The following is a 13,104-nucleotide window of genomic DNA, read 5'->3' on the forward strand; positions in this document are numbered from 1 at the left end:
GGCAGGACGGGCCAATGGAGGGACGCAAAGCGTCAACTTTGTGTTCGCCCGCCACTCTCAGCCAGTGGGCGCCGGTTTCTCCCAAGTCCCGCCTTCCGTGTCGGGCGCCCCCTACTGGCCACACACGGTCGGACGCCGTCTGCCGCCATCTTGTGTGTGGCAAAGGTCGCGTCTCGGAACCCGTTTACGGCCACTCCAGGCTTTCTTCTCACAGAACAAACTTCTTAGTTCGACAGCCAACTGCGATGGCGATTAAAACGGGGCGACCTAGCGTTCTAAAGTTGTTCGTGTGAGCTGGGTCGCCACGTCACGCCACGCTTGCCGTGTCCATCGCCATCTTGAGTGTGGCATCCTTTTGGGTTTTCTTTGCTCCATGCCCCTCGTGGTTCCTCGAGTGGCTCAAGTTTGAAGGAGCCCAGCCAGGGCTGTCCTCAGTGGCCTAAGAGACTAGTTTCCCGCAGTCGCGGCGTGTGCACATGCCCACGGGAGACCCTAAAGTGTGAGGGAAGGGGATACACTCGATGGTCAGAGGCCGTCGCGACGGCGGACGCCGCTCTGCGAGTGAGGCCGACGGCTTGTCCCGCTCGAGGGCACAAAGTCGCACCGGACATCCAATCCCGCCACACATGAGTGCCTAAGTGTGTGCTTGGCGCGAGGCCCGCGAACCAGCCGGCCCTGGACGGCATCGAGCGAGGCGGCGGGAAAGGAGGACGGGGTGGAGGACGGGGTGGGAGGCACGGGAGTCCCTGCGTCCTCCGCCGCATCCACGCCCACTCGCACCGAAACAACTCTTGGTCGAAGGTGCGGGCCGTTCGTGGGCGCGGGAACCACGCGGGGCACCGCCCGGGGCAAGCGCCGCCCAGCACTCGCCTTCCCCTCCCCCTCGCGGGCAGCCCTCCTGCCCGCCCCCCCTATCTACCCTCCCCCCCCACTCTTCCCTCCCCCTCCTTCCGAGCAGTCGCGAGGGAGGGGGAGGCGGGGGCTGGGCGGGCGGCTTTGCCGCGCTTTGGTCGCCTGCGTCAGAAGCCTTAGCAAAACAGCCGCGGGAGCGCGCGCGCACGAGCCCCCCTCCGCGGCCTCGCCAAGACCTAACAAATTCTAGACTCTGAATGACGGTGCGGCGGGGGACTGCGCAGCGCGCGCCCCGCGCTGAGGCACTGCCGCTTTAAGCTCACTTGCCCATTGTTCGGAATCGGGCCAATGAGAAAACGCCCGCTCCCTGTCAGCAGCCAATGGCGAGGGGCCTAGGGTGGTGGAGCACCGCCCACTAATCTATATTAAAGCTCCTGGCGCCGCGTGAGTCCCCCACTGGCTGTTCTGAAAAGCCATCTTTGCATTGTTCCTGGTGCTGCTCGGCGCTCGCTGCAGCCGCCTTCGCCGCCCGCCTCCTCCTCCTCCGCGGCGGACTCCGGCAGCTCTCTTGCCAGAGTCCTCGAACTCGATTCTTCTCGCCCTCGCTGCAGCGGATCACCGGCGTGCCCCACCATGTCAGACGCGGCCGTGGACACCAGCTCCGAGATCACCACCAAGGTGAGGCTGGACGCCGCCCGCCCCCTCGGGGTCCGCGCGCCGTCGCCCGTGCCCGGCTGGGCGCGTGGCTGCCGGCTCGGGCCGAGCCCGCCGTGACGGCTTCCCGCGGGGGGACCTCGCTGCCCTGCAGGCGCGCGGTGGCCCCGGACACCCACTCTTTGTGTGCGGGGGAGGGGGCGCGACGCAGCGCGGGCATTCGTGCCGCCGTCGGTCGGGAGCGGGCCGATGGCCCGGTGGACAACGCGGAACTGGGGAGGGGGACCGGGATGGGCTGGTCTGCGAGCCCTCGAAACTTGGCGCCGCGCTATAGCGGCGGCGGGGAAAAGCGGGGCCGGGCTGGGGGTCGCGAGGCCGTGGCCCACGGGAAGAACTTTGAAACTCCGGCGCGTCGGAAGTGCGGGGGGCGCGTGTGCGGCGGCCGCATTCTGCGCCGCTCTTTGTTCGGCGCCCAGGTTCGCGCCCTGCAGCGGGCGGCCCGGCGGCGGCTTATCCGGGGCGACCCGGGATGACGCGGCTGGGGCGGCGCGCCGCGCCGTGGGAGTGTTGGCCTCGGCCCCGGGTGGTCGTGGGGTGGCAATGGAGGGGTTTTGCTCTGGCGGCAGAGACCGCGCACCGGTGGCGGCCATCCTGCCGGCGGGGTGAGTGCGGGCCCGGGCGGCGAGCCCACGCACCCGAGGGGGAGGAAACGGAAAGTGAAGCGGGCCGCACGCCGAAGCGGCTGGGGGCGCACCCCGCCGTTAGCCTGCAGCGGCGACCGGGAGCCCGCGCACACTCGCGCCCCTGGCCACGCTCGCCCAGGCGGGTCTCTCCGCCCTCCGGACGAACCTGGCATTCAAACCCTTGGGTGTTCGCGCCCCGCGCGTCTTGCAGCGGTGGCTCGCGCCGGTCACCTTGGTGTAGCTTGAAAGTGCCGACCCCCCATCTTGATTTCAGCGGGTGACTCTGTACCGAGGGAACCCGGAGCGCTCCCTGGAGCGGTGCCCGGCGGCCCCTGCAGACTGACCTGCCAGCCGGGCTGCCGCCCTCCCCCAGGCGGCCCTCGGCGGGAGTTTCTCTGAGGTAAATTCCCTCGAGGCTCGACGTGTCGCCCGGGGGAGTGCGCCCCCGACGCGCTCGAGGCTCGGGGCTGAGACGCTCCCGACTGGCCTCCCGCGGGACTTTGCGCGCCAAAACTAGGCGGAAGCCGCGTGTCGACCCTCGCTCGCGGCTGCGCCCACAGGGGGCGTCACGTACGGGCGCTTCAGCGTGGAGTCCGCGCTCGCCCGGACCGCGGGTCTCCAGAGCCCGGGACTCACTCGCTGCCCCGGGCCACGTGCTCTTTGCGCGCGGTGCGTGCCGAGGCTCGCGCGCGTAGTTCGCTGGGTTAGAGTTGTGCGCCTGCGCGCCGCTGCCACCCCGCCCCCACTCCCCCGGGCTTCGGCCGCCAGGGGGCGGGAGTGGGCGCCCTGGGGTCCTAGGCAGGCTTCTGGTGGCGCGAACCCGCCAGCGCCCACAGGTGACCCACGCCGCGGTGCGGCCTAGCGGCGCCCTGTCCCTACGACCAGGGTGGAACTTGGGTTCAGCCACGCGAGTGGAAAAAGTTAGCAGCGGCGTGGGCTCACGGCTGCAGTTTCCAGAGCCTGTTCGTGATTTCCCATGCCCATGGAGGCCGGGACGTCCGCCGTGCAGAGCACGGGCTGCTGTGACTTGACGCTTGGCCAGGGCTTGGCCTGAAGCAGGCCCAGGCGCCTCCCGCTCCCCATCCGGATTCCCGTCCATCCCTGAGCGAGCCCTCCGCCATCAACAGGCCCCGCCCTCCACTACCTTATTTATTTATGGCACGGCACCCGGCCACCGCCTTCCAAGGAAGGTTTCTGAGGGGTGGAGCTCCCTCTAGCTGGAACGGCGGCGAAGGGCGTGCAGGTGAGGGCGACAGTTCCCAAGCTTGTCTGCCCGGCCTGTCGGGTTTGTGGCTGTTGTGCCATATGGTGACCGAGACGCTCGAATCGGTGTTTGAGTCTAGAAGATTGGAAGTCCTAGGAGATGGATGGACCACATTGGATTATCTGCTGTGACCCGTCCTTCTGACATTCCCCAGGGGAGCCAGTGGCTCCCAGCGTTAGTCATGGACCAGCCTTGCCTAGTTCTCAGCACCTTGGCTGGTGTCGATTTATTCTAAAGTCTAACGGGTTTCCTCTTCCTTCTGAAGGACTTGAAGGAGAAGAAGGAAGTTGTGGAGGAGGCAGAGAATGGAAGAGACGCACCTGCCAATGGCAATGCTGTGAGTGTTTTCCCCCGGCTGGGGCTTCTGTTCCCAGTTTCTCCTCTTCGTTTTCAGCCTAGTTCAGGATGTGAATGGTGTTGGAGGATCAGGCAGGTTAAACTTTGTCAAACTGCCCAAAGTTTGGGAGGTGTGTGGTTTGCTGTCCTGTGGGCATTCATCTTCCTGGTGAGGGGCGAGGTGCACTATACTTGAGGTGGCTCATGTCAGGTGTTTTTTGTCAAGCAGAATGAGGAAAATGGGGAGCAGGAGGCCGACAATGAGGTAGATGAAGAAGAGGAAGAAGGTGGGGAGGAAGAGGAGGAGGAGGAAGAAGGTGACGGTGAGTAGTCTTGTCTTAGGTTCCTTCCTTGGTCTTTGCTGCGAGGCGGGAGAGGTTGGTTCTGGGCAAGTGGACCACATTCAGCTATGGTGTACCTACGGGGCAGTTAAGAGACTCGATCTGTTTTCTGGACTGTCCACGGCAGGTCTCAGACAGGTCAGGGTCAATGATGGCTGTAATTTGACAATGGTTTTATGTGGCCCATAATCAATTCTCTTCAGGTGAGGAAGAGGATGGAGATGAAGATGAGGAGGCTGAGGCTCCTACGGGCAAGCGGGTAGCTGAAGATGATGAGGTGGGTAGGCCTTGGCTTGGTTTGGGATATGAGGTTGGTTCTGGCTTTGCAGTTGGGCATCAGTGATGCTGGGGGACTTCCTGTAAGGTTGGGGAGGGGTGTAGGGGTCTTGGCTGTCTGTAGCCTACCTGCAGTGACAGGGCTGATTGTCTCCTGTGCAGGATGATGATGTTGACACCAAGAAGCAGAAGACTGACGAGGATGACTAGACAGCAAAGGACAAGCTAAACTAAGGCCGCCGTGACCTATTCACCCTCCACTTCCCGTCTCAGAATATAAACGTGGTCACCTTCGAGTAGAGGAGCAGGCCCCGCCCGCCAACAGCGGGCAGTGCCACCCACAGATGACATGCGCTCTTCATCAACCCACCAAAACCACAACATGAATTTGCAACAGGGGAGGAAAAACCAAAACTTCCAAGGCCCTGCTTTTTTTCTTAAAAATACTTTAAAGGAAAATTTGTTTGTATTTTTTATTTACATTTTATATTTTTGTACATATTGTTAGGGGTCAGCCATTTTTGATGATAACGGGTGACCAGACCAGCCTTCAGAGCGTTCTCTGTCCTACTTCTGACCTTACTTGTGGTGTGACCATGTTCATTATAATCTCAAAGGAGAAAAAAACCTTGTAAAAAAAAAACAAAAATGACAACAAAAAAACAATCTTATTCCGAGCATTCCAGTAACTTTTTTTGTGTATGTACCTAGCTGTACTATAAGTAGTTGGTTTGTATGAGATGGTTAAAAAGGCCAAAGATTAAAGGTTTCTTTTTTTTTCTTCCTTTTTTTGTCTATGAAGTTGCTGTTTATTTTTTTTTGGCCTGTTTGATGTATGTGTGAAACAATGTCCAACAATAAACCGGAATTTTATTTTGCTGAGTTGTTCTAACAACGGTGTCTCAAGTCTCATTTTTGTGTGTGCCTAGTTCTTTGAGTATTTCCTGTCCTCTGAACTTTGTATACCTACACCTGAGTTGCGTACCGTATGCAGTTTACCACCTGTTTTCTGGATAGGGTGTAGTGTTGAGGTGAGGGACTGGAATAGAACAGGTTAAATGTTAGTTACCTTGCATTTTTTTAAAGTTGGGAGGTCTTGATAAAGCTGTGGTTAAGAGCATAGTGGGAGGTTCTTGGGTCCGTCCTTTCCTGCTGGTATGGTCACTTGAGTGCCAGATGTGAACTGGAGAAATGTTCTGGATGTGGAGCCCTTGTTAGTGTCTCAGGCCAAGTAAACCTGTGCCAAGTCCTTCCTGGGCTGCTGTCCTTGTAATACAGTGTTTAGTGGTTTCCCCCTAGTGGTGGCTCGTGGTACTTGCTAAGCCTTTAGATTCTTAAGCATCTTAGAACTGGTGGTTTTCACCTTGCCCTTGAGCATGTTGTAGAGATTTGCAATTTGTTTTTAGACTTACATCTTGTAGGGAGGGCTATGCCAGGTTGTTGCAACCCGGGAGTTGGGATATTGCTGTGTCCTTGGAATATGGAACACCTTAGCTCATACAACTTCAGGTGGGTAACAGCTGGGCTGTAAGTATATGGGAGAAGAGCTTATCTGGTGTGCAGTGGGGACTGGGGGGCTGGGCACTGAATCCACCCTCAGGTGGTAGGTAGCAAGTTGAAAAAAGTCTGGACTCTGTTCCCCAAAGAGCACCAGGAATCCAGCTTCCAATGGGGGTTGTCTTCAATACCTTCACCTTCACTTGCTCTAAGGAGTCACCTGGTCAGGAAAAAGTATTGGCATACATTTAAAATTCCAGGCTGGGGGTGGTAGTTCACGCCTTGGAGGCCAGCCTGGTCTCCAAAAACAAGTTCCGGGACAGCCAGGGCTGTTAGAACAGAAAAATCTTTGTCTCAAACCGAAGTTCTTTAGTGTCGTGGATCCTGAACCCCAATAAAGACAAAGGAAACTGAGTCAGGGAGATAAGGAAATCTGGAGGTGAGGAAGCATTGCCCAGGAAGGTAAAAGGCTGGGAGGGTCAATCAGGGGTGATGCAGGGAGAGATGGGAAGACAAGGCAGCAGGAGAGAAAGACCAAGCTCACATCTGGTAGTAGATATTACTGGAGTCTCCCCTTCTGTCCCGGCCAGGCCCATCTCACCTTGGGCCCCCGAGAACTTCGCTGTAGCCACAATGGTTCTTCCTGCTCAAGAACATTCTTCAGCCCGAATGTTGGGACCGTTTGGAGTCCTGGCTTCCAGCTGCCTCTCCCCTGCTAGTGACCTTTACTTGGCCTTCTGATTTTTGCTACTGAAAGCTTTGTCCAGCTCTGCTTCCTGAGCGCCTGCAGCCTTGTCCTTGACAGGATCAGGGAGGTTTTCACTTGCTGGCCCACCTATGTTGGGTCTATAAGTCTCCCTGGTACTATTCAATAAAGGGCTTCTTCACCAGTGACTAGAGGTGTGTGTCTCTGTGCTGTCTCTGTCTTTGTGTGTCAATCTCCAGCCCCTTGCCTGAGGCTCACGAATAGTGCAGGTGCTGCCCTACAGGAGTAGTACCGCACTGTCACGTAGTGCAGGCGGGCAACTACACCCGGATATATCCAAGATCAGAGACTGGGACTTTGGTGAAACCCTGTGTACCCATTTTTTATTTCCGTACTGTTTCCTCCAGGGAAGCAACCCAACCTCATCCCAGAACAGTTGGGTCACACTTGGGATTTCACCAAACGCCAGTTCAGAGAGGGGAGGTCTCTAAAGCAGGCGAAGGGCTATGTGCTCCACATGTTAACAGCTGTGCGCGGAGCTGGGAGCTGCTAAACCTGTTCCTTGAGGCTGCAGCCAACACGTCGAAAATACTGACCTGAGGGGAGCCAGTGAGTGAGTCTTGCTGGCGGGGGCTCAATCTTGTCTTCTGGAAATCTTGTCTTCTGGACAGTAATGTGAGACTTGAACCAAGGCCCACTCCCTGTTGACTTCCTAGTTCTCTGATACACCCAGATATCTGAGCCTGCATCCCATTCCAGCAGGTAAGTTCTCATTTCTCTAGAGTTTAGTCCTGGGAACTGCCACACTTCCTAGAATATATTTTTCCTTGGTCTCAAGTATAGTGCGCATGCACACACACACACACACACACACACACAAGCCTGGGGACCTTTCCAGTGGTTCAGGGTCACCAAGATACTGCTGCGGACATTGCCTATGCCCAGTAAGGGACTGGAAGATTCATGAACAACGGGCGCCCTCTGGTGGGCACATGGCTGCAGGGGCTCGAATGGTGTACGAGGTCAAGAAAGAGCCCTTTCAACGGGCCAGGTTCAGGGAGGTACCTTCCCTTCCGTTAGACTTGCAGCCCTCTCTCTTGCTGGAACCTTAGTCAATGTGGAGTCAGTGTCACTGCTCATTCCACCACAACACAGCTCATGTCTCATTCCAAGGATCTGGTCCTTTTTCTGGAGGGGAGATCCTAGGGCTCCCCAGAGACAGAGCTGAGGCCCTCTGGTGCTAGGGCCTCCCAGGCCCTAGCAAGGTCCTGGGCTGCCCTCAGGGACCAGCGTTGCAGTTACATGCTTTGTTTTCAGTTGCTGCAGATGGTCTATGTGCACAGTGCCCTCCTGGGACCAGCCCAGCTCTGTCTGGGTTGTCAGTATCTGTGTCCCTGCCTGCCTTGGGCTTCAGACCTCTCTGTGGTCCCCTCTCAGTGATTTTTGTAGATCACACTGTATCCAGCTTTATTTGGGGCTTCTTTTAGTCTGGTCTGGTCTCCCAGGCCTGGCCTCCTCTGACAAACATACCCAGCAGCTGAGCCCTGATACACAAATACTTCAATTTTGTAGCATGGTCAGCTTGTTATCATCATAAGGAAAGAGCCATCCAAGGAAGGGTGAAAGAGCTGTTGCCTGAGGACTTCCTCGCTGGATACCTTAGCTCTGAAGTTGGAGGAGTTGTGGATGCCTAACTAGGGAAAGAGCGGAAAGGGTTTAAGACCATCTGGCCCACTGTGCTCATAGACTGGGTGAATGGTCTATAAGTGAAATGCTTGGAGAAAATGCTGTCAGCTGGTACTTGGTGGTGTGGATTCCATGATGTTCTTAGCATGGGCAAGGGACTCAGCTTGGAGCATACATCCCAGAACTTCTCCATCAAAGCTGCTCCCATAGTAACGAGTACCAGCTGGTCACTCGAGACTCTTGTATCCTCTATCCTTTCGGTGATAACTGCCTGAAAGAGAATGTTTCCTTTTCCTCCTGGAGAATATCCCTCATATAACTCTCAGGCCAGTCTGAGGTAGAACTTGTTAGTCCTGGCTGCACCGAGTGGCACATGACCCAAGATGCCCAATCAGAGGGAGCCCTAGATTTTTCTTTTATAATTTATTATGTATATGGTGTTCTGCCTGTATGTATTCCTGCAGGCCAGAAGAGGGCACCAAATCTCATTACAGACGGTTGTGAGCCACCATGTGGTTGCTGGGAATTGAACTCAGGACCTTTGGGAGAACAAGCAGAGCTCTTAGCCACTGAACCATCTCTCCAGCCCCTAGATTTTCTTTTTAATTTAAAAGTTATTGCATTATAGCTGGGCAGTGGTGGCACACGTCTTTAAACCCAGCACTTAGGAGACAGAGGTAGATGGAACTCTGAGTTCAAGGCCAGCCTGGTCTACATACGGAGTTACAAGACAGCCAGAGTTACATAAAGAAACTCTGTCTTAAAACAAAACAAAACAAAGCAAAACAAAAATTACATCCTATCTGTTTATTTACTTATTTTTATTTTGCAAGATAGGGTTTCTCTGTGTAGCCCTGGCTGTCCTAGAACTAGCTCTGTAGAACAGGTTAACCTTGAACTCACAGAGACGTGCCTGCCTCTGCCTGCGGTGTGAGTACTGGGATTAAAAGAATGAACCACCATACCCTGGACATCATATTTTTAAAAGTTAAAATATTATTTTATTATTTTTATATTAATGGGTGTTTTACATACATATATGTACATGCATTATGTGTGTAGTACCCACAGAGGTCAGAAGAGGGCATCAGACACCCCAGAGCTGGAGTCATGGATAGTTGTGTGCCATCATATGGGTGCTGGGAATCCTACCTTGCCTTCTGGAAGAGCAGTTAGTGCTCTAGACCCCTGAGTCATCTCTCCAGACCCAACTTATTTTTTTTTGTTTTTTTTTTATGATATTTATTGAGCTCTACATTTTTCTCTGCTCCCCTCCCTGCCTCTCCACTCCCCTCTTCAATCCTCTCCCAAGGCCCCCGTGCTCCCAATTTACTTAGGAGATCTTGTCTTTTTATACTTTCTACTTCCCATGTAGATTATATCTATGTAAGTCTCTCTTAGTGTCCATATTGTTGTCTAAGTTCTCTGGGATTGTGGTTTGTAGGCTGGCTTTCTTTGCTTTATGTTTAAAAACCACCTATGAGTGAGTACTTGTGATGATTGTCTTTCTGGAGCCATCTCTCCAGACTTATTTTTAAACAATTATTTTTTCTTCTTTTAAAATATTTATTTTTACCTGGCTGGTGGTGGTGCACGCCTTTAATCCCAGCATTTGGGAGGCAGAGGCAGTCCTATCTCTGTGAGTTCAAGGCCAGCCTGGTCTACAAGAGCTAGCTCCAGGACAGGCTCCAAAGCTACAGAGAAACCCTGTCTTGAAAACCAAACAATACAACAACCATAAAAAAGGTGGGAGGGTGGTGCAGTGGTGAGATGGCTCAGTGGGTCATGGTGCTTGTCGCCAAGCCTGACCTAAAGGGCCCCTGTGGTGGAAAGAGGAAACTGATTTCTGCAAGTTGTCCTTTGGCTTCCCCGTGAACACCATGGCAGCTATGTGCCCATACCCATGGATGCACACATTAAACAAATAAGTAAATGCACTTGAAAAAGTAAAACGAGAGCATGGAAAGATGGCTCAGTTCTTAAACTACAAGTGCTTCCTGCCCTTCCACAGGACCCCAGTGTGATTCCCATGCACCCATATTAGGGGAGTCATAACTGCCTAAAACTCTGGTTTTAGACCAGGCTGACCTCGAACTCACAGAGATCCGCCTGCCTCTGCCTCCCCGAGTGTTAGAATTAAAGGCATGTGCCACCACCTGGCTCCCTCCTACCTTCTTTTGAGACGGGGTCTCACTCGCCTGTGCTACCCTAGTACTCGCTATGTAGACAAGGCTAGGCTTGAACTCAGAAATCTGCCTGCTCATGCCTTCTGAGTGCTGGAACTGAAGGTGTGTGCCACCACAGCCGGTGTGTTTTATTTACTTATTTAGTTGGCAAATGGGGGTGGGGGGCCCTCATGTGCCATGACCTACACGAAGAGGTCCTTGAATCAGTTCTTTCCTTCTGCCAAGTGAATGCCGAGGATTAAAACCAGGTTGGCAGGCTTAGCAGCTAGCGCCTTTACCTGCCAAGCCATTTTGCCAGCTTTTTTGTTTGTTTTGTTTTATTTTTTTTTTGAAACAGGGTGTCTCCGAGTAACAGCCTTGGCTGTCCTGGAACTCAAGCCAGGATGGGCTTGAACTCACAGGGATCCACCTGCCTCTGCCTCCTGAGTGCTGGGATGAAAGGCGTGCGCCACCGCTGCCTGACTAGCATGAATGTTTTGTATGTATGTATGTATGTATGTATGTATGTATGTATGTATGTATGTATGTATGTACATGTGCTATGCATATGCATTGTGCCCACAAAGGCCAGAAGAGGGTGTTGAAACCCCTGAAATTGGGGTTATAGATGGTTATGAGCCACCATACGAGTTGGTCTTGGGAACTGAACCCAGGTGCTCAGCAAGAGCAACAGTTGCCTTAACCACCGAGCCATCGCTCTGACTTCCAAAGGCCAGCCTCAACAGGATTTCTCTCAAGTCTTTCTCGACAGATGGGGTGTGGCCCACAGCCATCTGACTGGCTTGCCTCGCAGCTTCTGCCCAAAGCTTCTTTCCCTTTCTTCAGCTTCTGGTGTGTTCGGACTTCACAGCTTTACTATTCTTGTTTTGTAAGGGGTGCCCTTACCCCTCAGCTAACTCAGTTGCTTGGACAGGCTCCAGATAAGGAGGAAGCCTCCCGCTCCTCCTGCCCCACCATGATCAGGCGGCTTGAAGTCAGCCAGAAGAAGGCAGGCCTGAGAAGGGAGGGGAGAGCCATCTATTTGTTGAAATGATAGGAAAAGGTTTTTTTCCTTTGTCCTTGCAAAGGGCCCACTGGGCCTTTGGCATACCCAAGAGTGCTGAGTCTCCCAGAAGGTTTAACGTGTAGTTCTCTAAATTTATTTGACCTGGATTTTTTTTTTTTCAATAGAGCCTATTAACATACTGAAGGACACTGGCGTCCTAAAGAAGCTGATCTTGCAAAAACACAGACCCTTGTCAGGGCTCAGGGAGTATGTGCTGAACTAGTCAGGAGGTGGAATCCTCTGGGAATTGGTCCTACAGTCTAGCTTAGAACCCTACTTAGGCTGCTTCTTTCTGTGGTCGCAGGCAGTCTGGGGTTGTGCTTGGCACCGAGAGGAGCCTGTGTGCCCTTGACCAGGGATGTAACAGCAGACAGCATATTGAAACTGATAGAGACCTATCTGGGAAGCATTCCCACCCTCTTAGGGTTCGAAAAAACACCCTCTGCAGGATGTGTCATGACTGTGATCCACATTCAGGAGGTTGAACCAGGAGGATTACTAGGAGTTTCAAACCATCCTGGGCTAGTTGGTAATACCTAGTCTCAAAATAAAAGAACAACAAAAGAGAAAAGACACACACAAGACAGCACACATTCTAAAATGTATTCTATGTGTTTGTGTATGGGCACGGATTCGGGTGCACACATGGAAGAATGCGTGCCGGGAATGCATGTGCAGTCAGAGGACAACTTGAAGAAGTTGGGTCCATGGATTGAATTTAGATCGTCGAGTTTGGCAGCAAGCACCTTTACCTACTAGGCCATCCTATGAGCCCCACATGCGTACTCTTTACCAAGAAACCATCTTAGGGACAGCAGGAATGTTGGGGCAGGTGCTAGACTCAAAGAGTCACCAGTTAAAAAAGGGCGAATGCTGAACTGTCCATCGGGTGGAAGAGTGTTTGCCAGGAACATTGAGAGATTGCTTGTTTTGCTTTGTATGACCTCAATCTTGGCTCAGTCCAGAAATAACATGGGAACTTGGTTGATTTGTTGGTTGGCTTCTTTCCCCCTCTCATTTCTTTTGTGAGACAGGGTTTCTCTGTATAAAGTCCTGCTGTCTTGGAACTCACTTTTGTAGTCCAGGCTGGCCTCAGACCCACAGAGATTCGCCTGCCTCTGCCTCCCGAGTGCTGGGACTAAGGGTGCGCACCACCACTGCCTGGCTGCTGTATGCTTTTATTCTTTGTTTTTTCTTTTAAGTATACAAATGTTTTCCTGCCATGTATGTCTGGGTACCATGTGTGTGTAATACCCTCACAGGCTGGAAGAGGGAGCTGGATCCTCTGGAACTGGGAGTTAGAGAAGATTGTGGGCTACCATGTAGGTGCTAGGAATTAAGCCTGAGTCCTCTGGAAAAGCAGCCAGTGTTCTGAACCACAGAGCTACCTCTTCAGACTTGGTTGATTTGTTTCTTGAGACAGTGTTTCTTGTGTTCCAGGCTGTAATTGAACTGGATTCTCCTGCCTTCATCTCCTGGGTGCTGGGATTATAGACGTGAGACATTATACGCCTGACAAGAAATTGCCAGTGTGAGACATGTGCCCACCTTTCTTTTTTCTTTTCTTCCCTCCCCCCA

The 13,104-nt window shown here is 53.5% G+C and overlaps 1 protein-coding gene across 1 annotated transcript; it reads left to right on the top strand.

Moving 5' to 3' along the window:
- The first annotated feature begins 1,291 nt into the window (after positions 1–1,291).
- On the top strand, positions 1,292–5,301 carry Ptma (prothymosin alpha). The gene is made up of 5 exons (XM_085697253.2): positions 1,292–1,530; positions 3,719–3,790; positions 4,019–4,112; positions 4,334–4,407; positions 4,569–5,301. The coding sequence occupies exons 1-5, from the start codon at positions 1,486–1,488 to the stop codon at positions 4,614–4,616; spliced, it is 333 nt and encodes a 110-aa protein (XP_085553379.1). The 5' UTR covers positions 1,292–1,485; the 3' UTR covers positions 4,617–5,301.
- Positions 5,302–13,104: the final 7,803 nt, after the last annotated feature.

Source organism: Myodes glareolus, chromosome 1, assembly GCF_982192425.1.
Source record: "Myodes glareolus chromosome 1, mMyoGla1.1, whole genome shotgun sequence".
NCBI lineage: Eukaryota > Metazoa > Chordata > Mammalia > Rodentia > Cricetidae > Myodes > Myodes glareolus.